The sequence below is a fragment of the Abramis brama genome, assembly GCF_963993115.1.
Source record: "Abramis brama genome assembly, chromosome: 2".
Lineage (NCBI taxonomy): Eukaryota > Metazoa > Chordata > Actinopteri > Cypriniformes > Leuciscidae > Abramis > Abramis brama.
The window spans coordinates 39,618-62,604 of NC_139964.1; the positions used below are offsets into that span (position 1 = coordinate 39,618).

Consider the following 22,987-nt stretch of genomic DNA (forward strand, 5'->3'; position numbering starts at 1 on the left):
TAAGAGGGGTTGGTAATGACATTTCCATAGTGTCAACACCATGACAGCATCTAATTCCCCTTTCAGGGAACCAAGTTACATGCGTAACCGGAAACGTTCCCTTTCGGAACTCAACTCTGTCATGGCATTGACACTATGGGAATGTCATTACCAACGCTGCCACACTGAGGAAGATTGTCTGCTCAACAAGGCTGTGTAATACTGGCACAGACAACTGTTGAATGCAGACATGACTTGGTAAACCCTGAAGGACCTGTGACCCTGGGGTTGAGTCCATGTCCAGACTGTAAATCCTGAGTAATGTGTGCGGAGAGGGCCAGCCGGCTGCAGCACAAACCTTATGTCAGGGCCCACCCCTAGATAGAGCTATAGAAGATGCTACACTCCTTGTGGATTTCCAGAGGGTTAGGGTTAGGTATACAGGTGTACTATACGGAGCTCAGGCCGTCATGGTGTTTGATCGGACATTTTCAGAAGAGGAAGAAAAGAAGGAGATTGAGGGAGAACTGAATATCATGGTCGAGAAGATTCCTCAATTTTCCATTAAGGGACACGGAGCTGTAAATATGACAGATGCTCAAAAGAAAGTGGCTGAGAATATCACCTGCACTTTTCATGGTGACGTCCGCCTTGAGCAGAACCCCACTACTTACATAGAGGCCCTAGAGGTGTACAAGAAGCTCCCCACTATACTGAAGGAGAATCCACAGAGTGCAGTTCCAATAAAAGTCTGGCTCTATCCTCTTTCTCTACTGGATACAAAAGCAGCTCAGGTCGAGAGAGAAATTAGCACAAGTCTGGTTTCCAACACTGAAGATATAATGGAGGTGCTGGAAGAAGTAGAGAGGACTTGCAACGACCTCTCCAGAAAAACACTGGTAAATGTTTTCAAAGACATCAAAGAGAGGCTCTGTTTATTTCAGGGCTCTCTTAGCACTTATGAAACGGCGCTCCTGAAAGAAGTGGCCAAGGTCTTGCCTGCTATACGAGGAGGAGAGAAGGAGCAAAATTCATTGGAAGACATCCTGAAGATCCACTACAGCTCCCCCTTTAATGCTAGCATGCTTAACCAGTGGTTAGATCATGCAAAGGCTGAACTTAACCTCTTGAGTTTTCAAAGCAAGTTTCTGGAAGGAATCAATACTGAAGACTCAGACCGTCTCAACATCATCCTCCTTGATCCTGATATTGATGTTGTGGTCTGCTTGACCTTCACATCTCTGAAGTATGAAGACGCGTATCTTTCAGCCATGAAGAAGTTTCTGGAATCTGATCAGTTTAAAGAGCTAGATGTGGGAATGAAACACACTGTCAGAAAGGGGTTAGCATCTGTCAGAAAGGGGTTCAATGATCCTGATGTCATCTCAAAGATGAGAAAGAACTTATCTCTTTTCAGACGTTTTTCAGAGGCTAATAAAGATGAAAAGAGATATCGATTCATTATTTCTGCTATCTCTGATCCCTCCAATCCTGGCTCCTCTATCTATCTGTATGAATCAGGGCAGCTGACAGACACACAGTTCCAGCCCGTGTCAAAGCCTCCTCCACCAGAAGTGATGAAGGTCCTGGAGCGCGGTGTGACCCTGAAACTGCAGAAGTCCCCAACTGGAGAAACTGTGCAGTTCAGAGTGGAATACCAGCAGGAGAAAGCAGATTCTGGCGCTGAGGAACAGTGGATTATCACAAACACATCTGATGAAGTCTTTAATCTGACTGGATTGGAGTCTGGAAAGCAGTACTCGATCCGCTACAGGATAGTGGGTAAAGTGGGAGTGAGTGAAGCCAGTGACACTATCGGCTCCATACCGTCTTCAGGTAAGTGTTATATGCACTTTTTTTTTTTTTTTTTTTTGCATTAATCTTTATCTTTTAAAAAAATATATATTTCGCTTCATTCACAGTCAATGTTTGCATTGACAACCATATTTCCTAACATGTGTGGCTATAATTAAATGTGTAACATGTTGTAAAGTGTTTCCCACTTGACTGTATATATGAACGTATTATTTCCTTTGTTCATGTTGTTACAAATAGTCCTTAAAGACGCAGAGTATATTATGTATTTGATGTCTAATGTAGGCTACTATACTTAATCATATGACATTCACAATAAACAATACAAAGCCTTGAACAAGTGACACGTACATTTCTCTGTATAAAAACCAATAGGACATTTAAAACCCTCTGGTGCTCCTCATTTGAGAGTCACACTTATTCTCTTCGCGGTCAAAAGTGACCGGACACCTGATATTGTTTTATTTAGTCAAATTTGTAAAATGTAAAATTGTATTTTGAGAGGATTTGATGGTAATTATTCATGTTTATGCAATGATTATGGTCCATTTTTGCCATTGAAAATAATTTAAAAACAAATTCAGTAATAATAATAACAAATTCAAAAATAACCTCAGTCAGGATTATTTTTTTTCCTATGTGTTTTTATTGCTCTTAGGGCATGAAAAACTGTCACATCCACCGTCTGTCTTCCTCATCTGTCTTTGCACTACACTCCCCAGAATCCTCCTTGGCACACACCTGCATTCACTCTCCTCTAAGTAATTATCATCATCACCTGTACCTCGTCATCTCACCCCTTTATATTCAGCACTCAACCTTCAGTCATGATCTGGTCTTGTCTGGTCCTCATTCCATGACACACAGACTTTCTTCATTACCTACCTGCATACCTACCGTTCTCGATCCTCTTCAGCCCATCTTCAGAGAATCTTCATCATCTGCATCTGCAAGAGAAAGAGAGACTTTGTTATCATTCAGTTAAGCTTCATCCAATTATCTACTTCCTGTTTACTCGCCTTTCACGCTGTGTCCGATCCATTCTGCTATTAAAATATCAAACTTACCATCTTGCCTGCTTCATTTGTACGAAACCTGACAGAAGACCAGATCAAGATGCAGAATCCTTCGGATTCCAGGATAGAGACCAAGGCAGTATGCGTCGTGCCCGCCGCCCCTGAGACTGTGAGCGTCATGCCCGCCGCGCCTGTGACTGACAGCGTCGTGCCCGCCAAGCCTATGTCCGAGGTTGATGACTTCAGCGATCTTCCTCCTCTCATCGGCCCTGACGACCCAGAGCCGTTCGCCTGGCCACCAGAGTCTGTGAGCGTCGTTCTCCCCGAGCCAGAGCCAGAGTTTTCAAAGCCCTCTTCATCGCTGGTCCTGTCCAGCTCAGAGCCCTCTTCGCCGCTGGTTCCGCCCAGCTCAAAGCCCTCTTTCACAGCTGGTCCTGCCCAGCTCAAAGCCCTCTTCGCCGCTGGTTCTGCCCAGCTCAAAGCCCTCTTCGCCGCTGGTTCCGCCCAGCTCAAAGCCCTCTTCGCCGCTGGTTCCGCCCAGCTCAAAGCCCTCTTCGCCGCTGGTTCCGCCCAGCTCAAAGCCCTCTTCACAGCTGGTCCTGCCCAGCTCAAAGCCCTCTTCGCCGCTGGTTCCGCCCAGCTCAACGCCCTCTTCACCGCTGGTCCTGTCCAGCACAGAGCCCTCTTCGCCGCTGGTTCCGCCCAGCTCAAAGCCCTCTTCGCCGCTGGTTCCGCCCAGCTCAAAGCCCTCTTCACAGCTGGTCCTGCCCAGCTCAAAGCCCTCTTCGCCGCTGGTTCCGCCCAGCTCAACGCCCTCTTCACCGCTGGTCCCGTCCAGCACAGAGCCCTCTTCGCCGCTGGTCCTGCCCAGCTCAGAGCCCTCTTCACCCCTGTTCCTGTCCAGCCCAGAGCCGCCTTCGCCCCCGTCTCATCCAGCCTTGAACCAGAGCCTGATAATTTCCCCAAGAAAATTTTGGGGGGGGGGCTATAAGTCCTCTGGGGGGACCGTGGAGGCCTCACCGACATGATTCCCAATGCCGTCCTGGCCGCCCAAAGGGTCCTCTCCGCCATGGCCGCCCGAAGGGTCCTCTCCGCCATGGCCACCTCCTCAGCCTGCTCCGCCATGGCCCCTGACCATCCTGGAGTCCGTCCATCTACACCCGGTCCACCTCCCCATCACGGAGGATCCAGGATGCCCACCCCCCCCTCCCGTGTTCTGCTGCCTTCTGCGCGGGTCGCGCCTTGCGGGAGGGGGGAGTAATGTCACATCCACCGTCTGTCTTCCTCATCTGTCTTTGCACTACACTCCCCAGAATCCTCCTTGGCGCACACCTGCATTCACTCTCTAAGTAATTATCATCATCACCTGTACCTCGTCATCTCACCCCTTTATATTCAGCACTCAACTTTCAGTCATGATCTGGTCTTGTCTATACATGTCATTCCATGACACACAGACTCTCTTCATTACCTACCTGCATACCTACCATTCCCGATCCTCTTCAGCCCATCTTCAGTCCATCTTCAGAGAATCTTCATCATCTGCATCTGCAAGAGAAAGAGAGACTTTGTTATTATTCAGTTAAGCTTCATCCAATTATCTACTTCCTGTTTACTCACCTTTCACGCTGTGTCCGATCCATTCTGCTATTAAAATATCAAACTTACCATCTTGCCTGCTTCGTTTGTATGAAACCTGACGAAAACAAGATTTTATTTTAATTTTATTTTTTTTACAAATTTTTCAAAGAGATCTTCAGATGTCCACTTGAGTGGACAGCATGCGGTTATGGTTTAAACTGAAGATATACTGTATTAAGAATAGAATGGAATAGAATGAGGCATTTATATAGCGCTTTCATATGTACTACTGTACACCCAAAGCGCTTTACAATCATATCAGGGGATCTCTCCTCAACCACCACCAGTGTGCAGCATCCACTTGGATGATGCGACGGCAGCCACAGTACAACGGCGCCAGTGCGCTCACCACACACCAGCTATAGGTGGAGAGAGGAGAGAGGAGAGAGAGAGTGATAGTCAATTCAATGTAAGGGGATTATTAGGAGGCCATGATTGGTAAGGGCCAATGGGGCCCTTACCAATCATGTATTAAATATAATACAATAATCGAACAGATAAAGTATGTGTATTTAACAAACTAATCAATACAATTATATCAAATCATGTGAAAACTATAAAATATATACAAAAAATATAAGTGCGAAATATTGCAAAGGCTTACTTCATACAAGTTGCACTTCGCGTATCTTTGATATCAGAACATGAGGACGTGATTCCATCAGAATTTTCTACAGTCTGTCAAGGTACAACTGTGGAAACCACTCAGATGCTCCCTCCAGTGCACCAGAGTATGGAGATTTACCCTTATTAGCTGATAATTCTGATTATGTTCAAGATGGACATGCACATTTCTATCATAGCCCTCCTCTGAGAAAACCTAGTGATACGATCTCATCTGAAATGATCGGTGTTGGGGGTAATGCATTACAAGTAACATGCATAACGCATTTAGATTACTTTTTTTTTATGTTACAAGTAAAGTAATGTGTTACAAGTAACATGCATTACGTAATCAGATTTGTTTTAATGTTACGAGTAATGTATTGTAACATGCACTACCTAATCAATTACTTTTTGATCTAACAAGTAATTAACTACAAGTAACATGCATTACGTAATCAGATTACTTTTTGATGTTGAGTAAAGAAACGCATTACAAGTAACATGCATTACGTAATCAGATTACTTTTTGATGTTATGAGTAAAGAAACACATTACAATAACGTGCATTACGTAATCAATTACTTTTTGATGTTATGAGTAATAAATCGCATTACAAGAACGTGCATTATGAAATTTGATCTAACAAGTAAAGTAATACATTACAAGTGTCATACATTATGTAACCACATGACTTTTTTCGATGTCAATGAAAATTACATTCTAATAATACAAATACATTTATTTACACTAAAAAAAATCACTGCAGATTAAGTTTTTAAGTTTTAAATTTCAAAAACAATATTCACATTATAATTATGAATTGTAGCTGAAATGTAGCCATTGATGCATGACGTCCACTACAGTGGACATGTGATTAATCAGAGTTTTCTCTCAATCTAAAATCAAAACTTGGAAAATTTTACTGTGATATTACTCATTAGATATTGCTTGATGCTGCAATATATATATATATTTTTTTTACCTACAAGAGTCTCCTAGGATAGAAGGAATGGGTGGATATTCTGGAGCAACTTTGCATGTCTGACTGACCCTTGGCCATCTTGGTTTGGAGGGGGAAAAAATCGAAACACAAAGGCTTGCCACTTGGTTGCAATTTATAGGATGATGTGCAACTTTGCCATAAAAACCCGTGCAAATTGAAGAAAATGCTTTTTTAATAGCTATCCACTGTAAAGACTAGGCCTTTTAAATCAATTTTTGAAGGCAGATTAGCGCCATCTGTTGTAATTTCATGGTGTTACCACAAGATGCCTGTATAGGTCTCTATGGAGAGGCTTGTGAATTCTCTAGTAGTTTTTGGACAAAATTACTTACTTTTAAGATGTGGATTTGAATGTTTTTATTTTATTTATTTTTTTAAGAAATTCTCAAATAATACTTTTTTATATGTTGATTTGAAGTGTACACGTTTTTGCATTGTTATAACTACAGTAAAACCTGAATACAGAGACATTTGTTACACATAACATTAAAATTCAATAAAAATGTAACAAAAATAAACAGGAATGCTTTATCACAGCTTAATCCATCTGGATCTGATCTCATTTTAACCTCTTGTTTCAGTCTTCTGACTATTTTTTTCTGTATGGTAGTAGCCCTACCAGTTCATTTGTGTGTATAATTGTGTGTGTGTGTGTGTGTGTGTGTGTGTGTGTGTGTGTGTGTGTGTGTGTGTGTGTGTGTGGATCTGTTTTGCACTATTGATGTTTTAGAATGTAATTCCTTCCTTGCTGTCCACTTTTTTACTGCATTGTGGTTGAATTATTGATTTCATTTTACATATTTGTTCTATTACAGCAGAGATGGGCAACTTCGGTCCTGGAGGGCCACTGTCCTACAGAGTTTAGCTTCAACCCTAATCAAACACACCTGAACAAGCTAATCAAGGTCCTCAGGATTACTAGAAAATTACAGGCAGGTGATTTTTTTTTTAGGGGTTGAAGCTAAACTCTGTAGGACAGTGGCCCTCCAGGACCGAAGTTGCCCATCCCTGTATTACAGTCACACCAGTCTGTACAGTCTCTCTGTGTGTGTGTGTGTGTGTGTGTGTGTGTGTGTGTGTGTGTGTGTGTGTGTGTGTGTGTGTGTGTGTGTGTGTGTTGTGTGTCTGGTGGCCACTATTGATGTTTTAGAGTTTCACCCCTTCATTGCTGAGCACTTTTTTCTGCATCGTGGCCGATTTGTAGATAGTACAAATCGTACAAATGTGGTTTTGTCGATTTCACATTAATTTCCTATGGTCGGTCATTTTTGATCGAAGAGCACAAGTGTGACTACATTTTTTATGACCACTTAGCCTGCTCAAACCATGCCCTCAATTTTTTTGTGTGTTCACATTCCAAATGCCATAAAAGTCACCAAGTTTCGCACCATTCCGATGAAGCTGTGGTTTTTAAAAAATAATTAAATCAAAAAATGTAACTAAAACAGACCAAAGAGCACCAGATGATATAGCTGACATAAAAATAAAATAAATAAATAAACACAAAAACTGTTGATTCTTAAAGGATTAGTTAAATTTCAAAAAAAATGTTTTGCTAATAATTTACTCATCCCGATGTCATCCAAGATATCCATGTCTTTCTTTCTTCAGTCGAAAAGAAATTAAGGTTTTTGAGGAAAACATTCCAGGATTTTTCTTCATATAATGGACTTCAATGGCAACCAACGTTTTGAAGGTCCAAATGTCCGTCTCAATTGCAGCTTCAAAGTCTTTTACGTTTTACTTTTTTACGTCATCACGTTGGAAAGGTCACAAAAAAATAATAATAAAAATAATAAATTAAAACAAAGATGTCAGACGATTTTGAAGTTGGAGGAGAAAATGAGATGAAATTTTTCGCCCTTCCCAACCTTTCTGAACCGAGTACACAGAAAAAAAACTTAGATGACGTGACGCGTGACCTTTCCAACGTGATGATGTAATACGTGGCACTTCTCAGAGATGGTACGCGACGAGCATTTGTGGTTAAAAAAAATATATATAAAATGACCTATCGTTTCGCTAGAAGTCAAGTCAAGTCATCTTCATTTATATAGCGCTTTTAACAATGGAGATTGTTTCAAAGCAGCTTTACAGAGATAAACGTATAATTTAAGGTAACAGAGATTGTTTTGGCTTTATAGCGGTTCTTTAATAAAGTTATTTTCCAGCTAAAGTTAGTTTTGATTGATTCACTTCCGTCGCAACGATCATTTGTTATTACATTAGGGGCCGCTAAGACGACACCATTCTCTCTACACAGAATTTAAACGCCAACCTGTGAGAAACGCTGATGGCGTTCACATGCGCATTTAAAATTGGTTCTATAGTTACACTACCGGTCAAAAGTTTAGATCGGTAAGATTTTTAATGTTTTTAAAAGAAGTCTCTTCTGCTCACCAAAGCTGCATTTATTTGATTAAAAATACAAACAAAAACAGTCATATTGTGAAATATTATTACAATTTAAAACAGCTGTTTTCTATGTGAATATATAGTTAAGTGTAATTTATTCCTGTGATCAAAGCTGAACAACGCTCTGCGCTGGGTTTTAAAGGGTTTTTAAAACAAATAAAGGTTTGTTACCCTACCAATGAAGTCCTGACTGTTGCTTTGTTTGCAAAGTCATAAATCATGTCTTCCCTGGGGGGTTTCTCTAATGAAACTAAAAGACCAGATGCAACAGTTTAGGCCTGATTTCTAATCAGAATATGAAACATTTTACACAGATTTAATTCAAGCCATCTTTTGAATCAAAAGCATACGATCATACTGATATGAAACACAACACACTTTCATTCACACCTCTAATAATTATAACAATTACATGAATTATATGGGATTAAAGCATATTAAATGGACACATGTATTGTAGAAACACACAGAATGATGTATGATGTTTTTAAGTCCATTGAAGATTGTTCTTGAATGAGTTTTACGTATACTGTAGGAAGAATCTCAGTTTTCTGGTTTAGAGAGAAGAGAATTGGTTTGGTCATTCAGAGGTCCTTAAGGAGGAGGGGTTCAGGAATGTTGTGGGGGTTCAGTACATCTGCTGGTATCGATCAGTCTTGCAAACTAACAAAGCTAGCATTGACCAGTTCTTCCTTCAGTTTAACCAATTAGTCTTTGGTTACAGACTCTCTGGAGCCTGGGTGAGTTATGGCTCTTGTAATTAGTCAGACTGGTCGGCGCCTGGATCCCGTGACAAAATGGATGAGGATACGAAGTCCTGACCAAATCTTGAATTAATATTCTGTTTGAATTAATATTCTGGAAGAAGATTATTTTGTGGTTGGTTTTCTACGCATTGTCGCTACAATGCTGTTCTTTTGAACTTTTTATTCATCAAAGAATTTTGAAAAAAAAAACTGTTTTCAACATTGAAAATAATAAAGAATGTTTTTTGAGCATAAAATCAGCATATTAGAGTGATTTCTGAAGGATCATGTGACACTGAAGACTGGAGTAATGATGTAGAAAATTCAGCTTTGATCTGAGGAATAAATTACATTTAAAAATATATTAAAATAGAAAATGTAATTTTAAATTGTCAAATTGTCAAAAATAAGCAGATCTAGCAGCTTTTAAAGCCTCTCTGTAAGTAATCAAGCTCTCCTTCCATGAAATGCGAAATACCTCTAGTTTGGTTTTCTTCCAGTTGCGCTCCATCTCTCTGGCTGCTCTCTTAAGGGCCGAGTGTGCTCGTTGTACCACGGCGTTGGACTATTTACTTTAATCTTCTTTAAGCGCAACAGAGCAACTGTGTCTAAAGTGCTGGAAAAGAAAGAGTTAAAAGTTTCTGTTGCAATATCAAGTTCTTCTAAGCTATCTGGGATGCTGAGATGATGAAACTGATCAGGAAGATTATTAATAAAGCAATCTTTAGTGGCATAAGTGATAGTTCTAACATATTTATAACACGGAATCGGCTTTGCAGCCTTGGCTAAATGTAATTTACACGAGACTAGATAATGATCTGAGATGTCATCGCTCTGCTGCAGAATTTCAACGGCATCAACATCTATTCCGTGTGATAATATTAGATCTAGAGTATGATTACAACGATGAGTAGGTCCTGACACGTGTTGTCTAACTCCAATAGAGTTTACAATGTCTTTAAATGCCAATCCCAATGCATCTTTTTCATTATCGATGTGTATATTAAAATCACCAACAATTAGTACTTTTTTGCAGACTTTCTATCAGAATTAATATTGACTGCAGATAAAGTCTGTATGGTGCCCTGGTGGCCTGTATACAGTAGCCAGCACAAATCTCAAACGTGATTTATCATTTATACTATATATTTTTACATTAAGCACCAATGCTTCAAAAGAAGTATATTTAAAACTTGATTTCTTAGTGGTTTTGAAAATATTACTATAAATTACAGCAACTCCTCCCCCTTTGCGTTTCAGACGAGGCTCATGTTTATAACAGTAATCTTGCGAGGTGGACTCATTTAAAGTAATGTAATCGTTTGGTTTTAGCCAGGTTTCTGTCAAACATAGCACATCTAGGTTATTATCTGAAATCATATCATTAACAGCGGGTGCTTTTGAAGTAAGCGATCGAATATTCAGCAACCCAAGCTTTAGCATTTGCTCATCTGTATTATAGCTGTTTTTTTTATTTGTTGAACATCAATTAAATTTTTAACCTTAGATGGGTTTGGACGCTTTTTGGATTTCCAAGTTCGGGGAACAGACACAGTCTCTATATACAGAGTAGTAAGGGGATCGCTACAAGAGGTGCAACTACACAGAACTGTATAGCACCACAGAGAAAAACTAAATTTGCACAATCTACATTTTCAGTTCAAGGTACGTTGTTATGGAACAGCTTGTCAGCTGAATTGAAAATGCAAACACAGTTGAATATTTTTCAAAGAAAACTGAAAAAGTGGTTCAAACAAAAGCAGATATGTGAACATTGATGGTTGTACATGGTCTTAGTTGTTTATTTTATTTTATTTCATCTCATTTGTTTTTTTGTTTTTTTTTTAGCCCAACCAGGGACTGGGGCTGCAAATTAGCCTCTGGCTAGAAGCCTATATGTAGAGCATCGGCTGCATGAAATTGTAGCAATGTTATACTGCATTGTCCCTGTTAAATAAACTAATAAATAAATATGATGATAGCTAGGTGAAAGAGGTTCTATGTGATGGGATTTATCTGACCTTGGTGACGTGAGGCCGCTAGCAGACGGTGGGTTTAGCCAGTCTGTCTGATTCCTGACCTGAGCCCCAGATTGTCATGTTTGAGCTCTAAGACTATGAGCCATATTACTAGAGAGAAGAGCAGCACCATCCCAGGGGGGATGAATACCATCTCTTTTCAACAGGTCAGGTTTGCCCCAAAAACTTTTCCAGTTGTCTATGAATTCTATATTATTACGCGGACACCACTTAGACAGCCAGCCGTTAAGCGAACACAATCTACTGACTATCTCATCACTCCTGCGAACAGGAAGGGGGCCAGAGCAAATTACAGTGCTTGACATCGTACTTGCGAGTTCACACTCCTCTTTAATATTAATTTTGGTGATCTCCGACTGGCGGAGTCGAACATCATTAGTGCCGACATGAATAATAATCTTAGAGAATTTACGATTAGCATTAGCCAGCACTTTTAAATTTGCTTTGATGTCAGGCGCTCTGGCTCCCGGCAAACATGTGACTATGGTGGCTGGTGTCTCTATTTTCACGTTCCGTGTGATCGAATCACCAATTACTAGGGCACAATCAACAGAACTCTCAGTGGGTGTTTCACTGAGCGGGGCAAATCGATTTGTTATGGTAATCGGAACGGAAGAGCGGTTTTTAGATCCGCGACTAGAGCGATCCCTCACTGTCACCCATTTGCCCGGCTGCGCAGGCTCTACTTCAGCTGGAACCGACTCATGTAAAGAGTTCACTATGCTAGGCGCATCCAAAGCAGTATCTAAAGCTCTAGCACTCTTACTATCCTCAATTAAAGTTTGGATGCGTGTCTCTAGTTCTGAAATCTTCTCTGTCAGCCTAACTGACTCCTTACATTTATCACATATAAATCCTATATTGCCAACAGAGAAGACTATGCTAAACATGTGACATGAAGTGCAGGTGACAATAACAGGACAAGACATTACTCACCGTGTTTGTTGACTGATTCTTACTCACCTGAGCTTTTTATGAACTCAAAGCCGCGAGCGCTCGAGAGAAAAAAAAAAAAAAAATAGCTGAGCGCACAGGTGGCGCGTTAACAGGCTAGCGGATTACTAGCGTGTTGTGCTAGTAGTGACGGAAGCTAGCGATGTCAGGTTAATCTGAGATGTTGGGTAAGCTGTATTTAGTAGTATAAACAACTAGAAATTGTAGTAAATGATGGTTCAAAAACAAAGAAATACGAGGCTAAGACGGAGCTTACAGCACCGAAGCAAACAAACTCACAGCAGGCAGACAGGAGCGTTGCAGACAGGAGCGAGGCAGAGGCAGACAGGAGCAATCGATCAGCGATCAGCGATCAAGTCCAAGACATCAAATAGAATGGACCCCTAATAGAAAATACCCTTATTTCTCGACTGGGATCGTGTCGAGACTTTGAAGCTGCATTGAGACGGACATTTGAACCTTCAAACCGTTGGTTGCCATTGAAGTCCATTATATGAAGAAAAATCCTGGAATGTTTTCCTCAAAAACCTTCATTTCTTTTCGACTGAAGAAAGAAAGACATGGATATCTTGGATGACATCGGGGTGAGTAAATTATCAGCAAAACATTTTTTTGAAAGTGAACTAATCCTTTAAGCCCAATGTAGAAAGACCTCAGTCATCCCTGAAAACAAAATGATTATGATTAATATAAATAATATATTTAACAAATACATATCTCATTATTTATATTCTTTAAAGGTGCAATGTGTGATATTTCTGAGGATCTATTGACAGAAATGCAATATAAGATCCATAACTATGTTTTCAGTGGTGTATAAAGACCTTACTTAATGAACCGTTATGTTTGTATTACCTTAGAATGAGTCATTTATATCTACATTACCGCGGGCACCCCCTTCTATGAAGGTCGACATATCGTGACGTCATGTTTCTACCGTAGCCGACAGCGAACACACAGCGCTACAGAGCGCATTTCATCACTAACTTGAATGAGAAGCAGCAGAAAAAGACGCAGCAGAATACTCAGGTATTGATGTCCCTGACTGCAAACGTGGAGAAAAACATGCTGTCTGAATGACACCTCGGACATCGTAACGTTAGCTATTTCCCCTTACCTAGCTGCTTTGATGCTCTTATCCATAGCTCTTATCTTATACTAACTAGCATGGAAACAAGCTATGGTAAAGTCAGTGAATAAAAGACTAACACAATGATGAACAAGTAAAAATAACAATCGCAATAACATGTGGTTTTACTGAATAATTAAGTAAATATAATTTAATATAAAATATAATATAAAGAAACCAGTGTTGGGAAAGCTACTTGGAAAATGTAGTGAGCTAAACTAGCAGTTACTCTACATTAAATGAAGCTTCACTACACTGAAGCTACCACCCTGGAAAATGTAGCAAGCTAAGCTACAGGAACATGGCAAAAGTAGTTCACTACATCTAAGCTATTTTTTAAAATTACATTTTTATATTGAACCAACTTCATTCCAAATCAATGCTATCTCAGTGATCAATAAAACTGTAAGTTCAACACATAGGCAAGCATAATTGTTCAGTTCAATTGTTTATTCAACAACTGTTCCAAACCAATTTGGCAACAAAAACAAACAAACAAAAAACGTGATCCACATAATAACAAAACCAGGTGTCGAGAGTGTGTGTGTATTCATCTGTATGTGTACGTATCCATATGCACAACATGTTTGCCTGGGTATGCACAATTTAGACTTGGGCATATTTGCAGGAATAACTGTAACTTAATTTATAACTCAACTCAGCTCAAACCACAGTAGCAAAATAATTAAGACCTGCTCCAAACAGTACCAACATGGCAAAAAATTACCACTAGGTTCTGGCCAAGGCCCCTCTTTTGCAGGATGTGTTATTGAACCCATCATCAATACTACGGCAAATGTACAAATAAATAAATAAATAAGACATCTAGGTAAACATCAGATTATGTGATCATGTTTGATACCAGCCAATCAGAAAGATTATAGAGATGCACCGATTACAATTTTCTAGGCCAATTCCGATTTTTCATTGAGTTTGACCCACCGATAAAGATTTTAGCTGATTCCGATTTCATTTTTTTAACCACTTTACAGCACACACAAATATTTTATATATATATAATAAAACACTACTTTTACCCAAACTGATTAATAAAAACAAGTTTAAATGGGTACATTTTCTATAAATATTTTTGAATCTTTCTGATTTCTGATATAGCCTACTCTAGTTCTTGTTAAAACACACTATGCAAATTATGTGCATTTTAGGTACTTTTAAGTGTGAAATCATATTTATTTTGTCCATCAAAAGTGTGCTTTCACTTTAATTGAGCGTGAGCTCAATGGTGAATGAAAAATAGACTCGGTGCCGAAACCCTCAGCTTCACTACTGCTCAGCTCACGCGCTGCTCCTGCTCGCGGTGTGTGAATGCACTTGAACATGCACGCACACCGAAAACAATTGGCGCTGCTCGCAGGTGCGGTCTGAAACGGCTGTAATTCACAAGGTTTCCTACATGTGCGTTCCGTGTGCACGTGTGATGCTGATGTTGCGCGATGTTAATCATGCGGCGCCCGAGTTGAGCTTGTGCTTCAGAAAATGTAGTTTCAGCTTGAGTGGACGCTACCGCACTACTTGATCAACAAAAGAGCTTCGCTACCGAAAAGCTATTTGATTCAGAAAACAGCGACGCTACCACCATGCTATTGAGAAATGTAGTTAAGCTAGTAACGTCACTACTTGTAGCGACGCTACAACCCAACACTGAAAGAAAGCTCATTGCTTGACTTGCTACTCTCTGCTGACTCAGACGACGACATCTTCCGATCCTACGTCGGCCACCGTAGCTTCTCATTCGAGTTTGCAATTTGAGAGAAAGGCCGTGAGTTACTGACTGTTTGCAATTCGCAAATCTCACCACTAGATGCCACTAAAAATCACACACTGCACCTTTAATAATAATCATTATCAATGCAAAGCATGCAGAAGTTCATTGCAAAGGAAATAATCCTACTAAAACCCTTCTGCTCTCTTGCTCCAGTTTCTCTAACCCTAACTCCCACCACCATTTCTACTAGTGCTTAACCGAACCCTCTGAGCGTCCCATACGCTCGTATAACACCAAAACACAACAGAAATTCACAAAAGACATCAATTTTATTCGCTCGCTGTAATCCAAATCTTTAGAATCCATCCTGCGACTGACACATCGTCATATGAACGACATTTGGTGGCGCTTTTGACATTTTCACAATAAATGATTGTGATTACACTTGTCTGTCTGTTGTGTTTTTCTTCATAACGTTACGTAGTTTGAAGAAATGGTTATGTGTTAGGCGTAGCGGCCTAACCTAGTGGCTCAAAACATCTTTTTAATGCTATATTGTTTCTAAAATTGTAATTTTCCAAATTCCGCCACATCTCTGTTCATTACGTTTTATGCTGTTTAAATTCTGTATAAAAAGGGTATATTTAGGTAAAAGGAAAATTATACAGATATCTTTATGCTATGAAAGATTTGTAAATATGTGACGTTCTGTAGCTGTAAAAACATAATAATGTTTTGTTTAAATGTTGCAGATACGTCCATATTATACATTTTAGCATCTATCTACATGTACAAAAAACATAAATTTTTGTGTCTCTGAAAATTGCGTATTAATACCTACGTATTAACAATGGGACCAGGCTGTTCAATGATAAAATGAGAAAGATGAGAACAGATTCAGTATTTTAGCAGATTAAATCTTAATATACTGTATGAATTAGTTCCCCACATCATGACAGCAATAATACACACAACACAACTCACCGTATTCTCTGTTGTCAGTTTGTCTTATCGCAAATACTTGAACGAGTTGAACGTGCTTTAAGCCAATAACTAAAACCAGTATATCTGACATTAAATCCCCATACTCTGTGACTAAGTAGACACTATTTATTACAGCAATGCATTTGTGAACATCAAGGAAACTTTTGATATTCACTGTTAAAATCACACATTTAAATACTGCTGATTCTATTGATACCAAAAGTTGAATGAATATCTGATAACAATATGTTTTTAAGAATGTAAGAGATATAATTTTATGATATCAGCATTTAAAACCAAACGTCAATGATGCATTTTTATGATTTTAATAATTAGAACTAAAATGTGGCTTTCATGTATTCACAGAAATTCTCATAATGAGCAATACATTTACATTTACATTTAGTCATTTAGCAGACGCTTTTGTCCAAAGCGACTTACAAATTAGGACTAAATTAAGCGAGTCATTGTGAAGAGGCAAAAGCAAGAAGTGCTCAAAATACGAAGTGCAGGCATTGTTCAGAATAGCATAAGCCCGATAAGCGAGGATTTAAAGGAAAAGGAAAGATTTTTTGTATTTTTTTATGAGGTTAAGTGCTCACGGAAGAGATGGGTTTTCAGCTGTCTTTTGAATGTTGCCAGGGACTTGTTTGAACTGTGCTCATCCACACAGTCCAGACCACATTCACTCAGCCGTTCTATCTGGGGTTTGGGGCTTTCAGTAGAATGATTAAAATGATTGAGCATCAGACATGTATTGATCAATTGATGTCTCTTTGAAAAAGAATAAAAAGCAGGTTGAGGTTTAATCCAAGTCTTATAAAGCAATATGATTACTTTGTATATGATTAATATGATTAACCATATTCCCTCTGATCAAATCTGTGCTCAGTTCATGTCTACAGAAGCCAAATCAGATATGGTGACATGTCAATAATATCTAACCCTCAACAGTGGTTGTGTCAGGATCTGGGTTCTGTAAGAGACATCTCTAAATATCTTCTGTGTTGGAGGATTTCTGCATGTGTTAGCAATGGATGCAGGATCACTTTCTCTTGACATGATAATCACACTCTTCATGTCTGTTGATTTCCACAGCCACAGATGTTCCCAAGACCAGGAGCGAGTTCCTTCAATGTAAGTCAGAAAACAAGCAGAGAAACTCACTGAGTGTGTTCATGTTCTTCCGGTAGAAGCTGAAAGAAAACACGACAGAAGAGTTTTAGAGTTGATCATGTGAATGATGATTACACTGCACTGAGACACTGCTGATATACTGAACATGAAGAGTTCAGAGACATTAAAAGATCAGATTCATAACTCCTGATTGTGATGTGTTTTCTCTCCATCAGATTTCCAGCCGCTCACTCTGGATCTGTACACAGCGGAGAGATACCTCATTCTGTCTGAGGAGAACAGAGTGATTACTAACACTCACGCAAAGCTTCAGCGGTATCCCTATATTCCAGAGAGATTTGATTTGCCTCAGGTGTTGTGTAGAGAGAGTGTGAGAGGACGCTCCTACTGGGAGATTGAGTGGAGTGGTGTTGAGTGGACTGGTGATGGTGTGTATGTATCAGTGTCATATAAGAACATCAGCAGGAAGGGATCTGGTAATGAGTCTCGGTTTGGACGTAATGATCAGTCCTGGAGTTTGCTCTGCTCTCCCTCCAGATACTCATTCTGGCACAATGGCACAGAGACTCGTCTCCCTGTAGAGCCCAGCAGTCGTAGAGTAGGAGTGTATGTGGATCCCAGTGCAGGAACTCTGTCCTTCTACAGCGTCAGCGGAGACACTATGAGCCTCATCCACACAGAGAAGACCACGTTCACTCAGCCGCTCTATCCGGGGTTTTTTGTTAGTTATGAATCATCAGTGAAACTGTTGATGAATGAGATCAGACTGTAGAGAGATTCTACCCATAATGCTTTGAGCTGCATGATAAATCAGTAACAGTGAGATGTTACAGAGTCTCTTATTTTCTCTTCATTACATTAATAACACAGCTGAACTTCTGTCACTGAAATATCATGTCAGAATAACTGTGTAATAAATCCTCATATAGACATCAGTGTGTGTGACGGTGTGTGTCTTCCTCATGTAGACATCAGTGTGTGTGACGTGTGTATCTGTGCTTTTCTCAAGCTCTGTTTGTGTTGATGAAGATCAGCTTCATTTAGTTTCACAGTAGATTCACATCAATCATTTATAAATCATGTAGAAGTGGGATTTGTTAAATGTATTTTAAGGTGTATTTAATGGGTTCAAGCACTGAAGCCACTGCAACATTATTATATTTGCACTGTTTTATCAATAATTATTTTTCTGCTCTAAACATGTCTGGGCGTCAGAGACTGTAAGTCATTAAGATCTCAAACGTGGAAATAAAACAAACTTGGTAACACTTTATAATAACGTTCAGTTGTAAGTCATTAATAAGTGGTTAGTTAATGAAGAACTAATCATTTACAAAACATTCATAAATGATTATTATTGACTAAAGCAGGCGAGTCATCGTGAAGAGGCAAAAACACCACAAGTGCTCAAAACTCAGAGTAGCATAATATGCCAGACAAGGGAGGGTGAAAGGAAGAGGAAGACTACCAGCACTTCCCAGGCGACGAGCAGGGCAGACCACCCTAACACATTCTGTGGCTCGGCCAGTTGACCCACTAAGACAAAAGAAAGTGGATGAGGACCTGGCAAGGATGATTGCATTGGATCTGCAACCTTTTTCCATTGTGGAGGACAGAGGATTCAAAGCATTTAGAAAGGCCTTAAACCAGGGGCGTTTCTAGGTTTTAAAAACATCAGGGGCTGAGCCCGAAACATCAGGGGCTGGGGTGGGTTATAAGATAACATGGATCGATACCGAGAATAATGTATATTTAGGCCTATATGCAGGGGGCAGACTGGTTAAAAAATTCAGTCCTGGCACTGTTGCCACACCGGCCCATATTACCACACAGACACACACATTCAAATGTGAGGTAGTTAGGGGGGTTTCTCCCCCGAGAAAATTTTGATTTCTCGGACCTACATATGTGCATTTTAAGGTGTTTGAAGGCCAACATTTTTTGATAACAATAGCTTTAAAAGCATGTCAGTGGGCAGTAGCATAAATTATTTGTCAAGCAGATAACAGATTCTTAAACATGAGAATGAGGATAAATGTTAAAATGAATGATCCACACTAGAAAATGGAAATGCAAAATGTTTCTGCTTATTGTTGACAATACACAATCACATATTCCAAACAGGAATGGCCTTAAATGAGAAATCTTTCAAGGATTATTTTGCATAGATGTAAACTTTTTAGCATTAAAGATTGGTTTCAGCAACTTGTTTCTTTCTTGAGTTAATCAATGTTTTTGGCACTATTAAATCAGTTCAATTAAATTTCAATTGTTCACTCATAAAGACAGTCACTTGTCACCACCTACTGGCTTAATGATGCAAGTTGCGCAACACAAGCGGAGTGATACAAACTGTGAAAAGGCTGATGCTGGTGAAATATTAGAACACATTCGAGGACCTTATATATAGGCTACATATCAGAGTTAAATAGGAATACATTGTAATAATGTTAATCAAGCAGACTAAATCACACGACTGCGCAGCAATATTTAAGCTCATTAAACAAAGGAACCCACTGCGCAATGTGACGTCGTATTGACGTCATTTTCATGTAATTTTTGGACGTCCAAATTTGGTCCATTGAAGGGGTTGTTTTGTAACGCCAGGCGACGTCTTTTTTCGACGTCTTCCGCACGTCATTTTTCGACGTCTTCCGCACGTCATTTTTCGACGTCCATCCACAAAAGTTTGTTTACAATAAATCGCGCTCAGTACACACACACACACACACACACACACACACACACACACACACACACACACACACACACACACACACCTTGCTTTACCTGGGACTCGAACTCGTGATTATCTGCTCCACGTGCCAACGCTCTACTGTTTGAGCTACAGAGAGAGTGAGATAATTTAAGATTATCGCGTTTAGGCTAAAAATAGGTTCGGCGCTTGGATCACGAGCATCTTGCAGTACATTTAAAATATTTTAAATATAATATTTTAAATATTTTAAAAATGTATTACATTTTAAATATAGCGATTTGGAAACGTGGATGGAGCAGTGAATAGGTTCATTACACAGCAAAATGACACGACAAACTCGCGTTTTGGAAAAGAGCTCTTCATTTGTAAATTAAAAAAATTATAATAATCATGTAAATTTCCTGCACCTGTCATAGACGTCCAAAAAATTACCCAGTTCAGGTCCAATGTTGAACGTAAATATGACGTCCAAGTTGGGTCATGGTTGGACGTCCAAATAGTGGACCTAGTTTGGACGTCGAAAAAAATCACCCAGTTCAAAGGTCCAATGTTGAACGTCAATATGACGTCCAAGTTGGGTCATGGTTGGACGTCCAAACAGTGGACCTAGTTTGGACGTCGAAAAAAATTACCCAGTTCAAAGGTCCAATGTTGAACGTCAATATGACGTCCAAGTTGGGTCATGGTTGGACGTCCAAATAGTGGACCTAGTTTGGACGTCGAAAAAAATTACCCAGTTCAAAGGTCCAATGTTGAACGTCTATATGACGTCCAAGTTGGGTCATGGTTGGACGTCCAAATAGTGGACCTAGTTTGGACGTCGAAAATAATTACCCAGTTCAAAGGTCCAATGTTGAACGTCTATATGACGTCCAAGTTGGGTCATGGTTGGACGTCCAAATAGTGGACCTAGTTTGGACGTCGAATAGATGTCCAGAATTGGTCATGGACCGACGGACCCAATATAGACATGATCTGCACGTCTATCCGACGTCCAATGTTTAGTGGGAAATAATACAGATCTAGACAAATTGGGTTGCTTATAGTTAAAAGAATGTCATGAACGAGCATTTAGGCTAGATGTAGGCCTATTTTTCACATTTTTGGTCACAAAATATTTAGTCAGTTTTGATGACTTTGCAATATTGATAAAATGTTAGAATATTAATAATGAAAAATGAGTAGGGCTACGCCAAAATGTGTAACATTTATGTAGCCTACAAAGGAATACAAAAGCGCCGACATAGAGTTTTGACGCAGCTTTAATCTCCCTTTTGGTTATTTCAATACTTAATTGACGACAGAACACGACGTTACATGCTAGTAGTTTATTTTGCGTGATACAGGGCGCGCCGCATTTGCACGTGATTGAAGAGTGCGCGCCGCGAGCAAACGGCTGACACGACAGCAAGTTAGTTTTTCTGAGTTTTACTGACATATAGCCTGACAACATCTGGTCTGACAGAAGACTGTGCGGCGGTGCTGACTGCGTTATTTATTTATTTATTTATTTATTTATTTATTTATTTATTTATTTATTTATTTATTTATTTATTTATTTGAACTGCTGTGAGATTGTTTGCTGTTACGCGCAAATCCTGGAGATGAACTTGGACAAAGAGTATAGAAGCCCAAGAGGCGAAACTCTGTTGTGTTATGGGTAACAGTCTGTAGATGGCGCTGCGGAGGCGCGTCCGCCATTATGGACTGAAAGCTGTTGAAATCGTTAGCGCCAGTCGATGGCAAAATCCATTTTAGTAGGTGTTTATAGTTCATGTGTGCACTTGCTAGATTGCACATCTTTTTTGTACCTTTCCGCCTGTAATAGGACATTCACAGATTGTTTTTGTTCTTGCCATTGAAACGTTCACTGTGTGCACTTTCACTGAAGATGTTGAAAAAACAAGTTGTTCATATTTTTGTGATATTTTATGTAAAATATTAACTGTCTTTAGAAATGTTCATTTATAATTTTATTTATTTATTTATTTTTCCAAATCATATAGGCTGTATGGTGATGTTCACTAATTTCAAAATCAACATTTGAATAAATATCTTATTACTTATATCTAATTACTGTGTGTCTGCCTATAGCCTATATTATTTCATGAATTTCTGTTATTCATATAACAAGGAAAATGCATAATAGAACATAAATATTGCTAGATTAAAGTTTTGCAATAATTTTATAATTGTATCTTTGCAAGTGGCACTTGAAGTGATCACTTATCTTTGTAAGTGGTAGGCTAATGAAGCCGATTCGGTGGGGGACATACTCTTACTAAAAAGTACTATAGGAATCTTATAGTATTTTGGGACAAAATATTATAGTAATCTTATAGGAATACTATAGTAATTTGGGACATACTACAGAAGTACGATAAGACTACTATATCAATACTATAGCAGCTTTAAATACCTAGAGGTATTACAGAACATCACAGAAGTATGTTATGTTCTATGTTCTGTAATACCTCTATAATATCCTAGAGCCGCTATAGTATTTCTATAGTAGTCTTATAGTACTTCTACTATTTTCCTAAGGGTAATTAGGCCATGCATAACCAACACATAGACGTATATTTTCTGTCATTTAACGTCATTTAACGTCGGTCATCCTCATTAATGTATTTTAAATTGTTTTTATATTTAGATATGACGGCCAGAAAAAATTAAGTTATGTTAAGTTTTTGTTTTGTCAAGTTTTTCAGTGCCATTGACTCCCATTATTTTTCGGCGTTTTCCTTCAGTTTTCAGTCCATAATGGCGGCCGCGCCGTCACGTCATGGGGGCAAAAAGTTGGCAAGGCATCGGCTGCGTGCTCACAACAGACTGCTGGACATCTAGGGCCACTTGCCACTTGACACTTGACACTTGAATTTGCTGAAAGGCACACTGCAGACAATCTGGCAGACAATCTTTTAAGAATTGCCAGAGAGTGGAACATAACTGACAAAATAGTAGCTTGGGTCACTGACAATGCTCACAACATAAGCCTGGCCATTCACAAACCCTCATGGAAGCATCTGCATGCTTTGCCCACACAGTTACCTTGATTGTGAGGGGTGGACTCCATGT

At 39.4% G+C, this 22,987-nt stretch overlaps 2 protein-coding genes across 3 annotated transcripts in view; both read left to right on the forward strand.

Annotated features, from left to right (window-relative positions):
* LOC311076666 (tripartite motif-containing protein 16-like) overlaps positions 1–18,125 on the forward strand; it is a 28,335-nt gene extending 10,210 nt beyond the window's left edge. Inside the window, exons 4-6 of one of the 2 annotated variants that reach the window (XM_084105033.1) lie at positions 1,501–1,815; positions 17,152–17,190; positions 17,406–18,125. In XM_084105033.1, the coding sequence (XP_083961159.1) occupies positions 1,501–1,815; positions 17,152–17,190; positions 17,406–17,962 (911 nt within the window). In that variant the 3' untranslated portion in view covers positions 17,963–18,125. The remainder of the gene's footprint in view (positions 1–1,500; positions 1,816–17,151; positions 17,191–17,405) is intronic. The other variant, XM_084105034.1, reaches the window with a different exon arrangement.
* Positions 426–1,496, forward strand: LOC311078117 (cytolytic toxin-alpha-like; the record flags this gene model as incomplete). Its single annotated transcript, XM_084106803.1, has 1 exon — positions 426–1,496. A coding segment is annotated over exon 1 (1,047 nt), but the record flags the coding sequence as incomplete, so codon positions are not given.
* Positions 18,126–22,987: the final 4,862 nt, after the last annotated feature.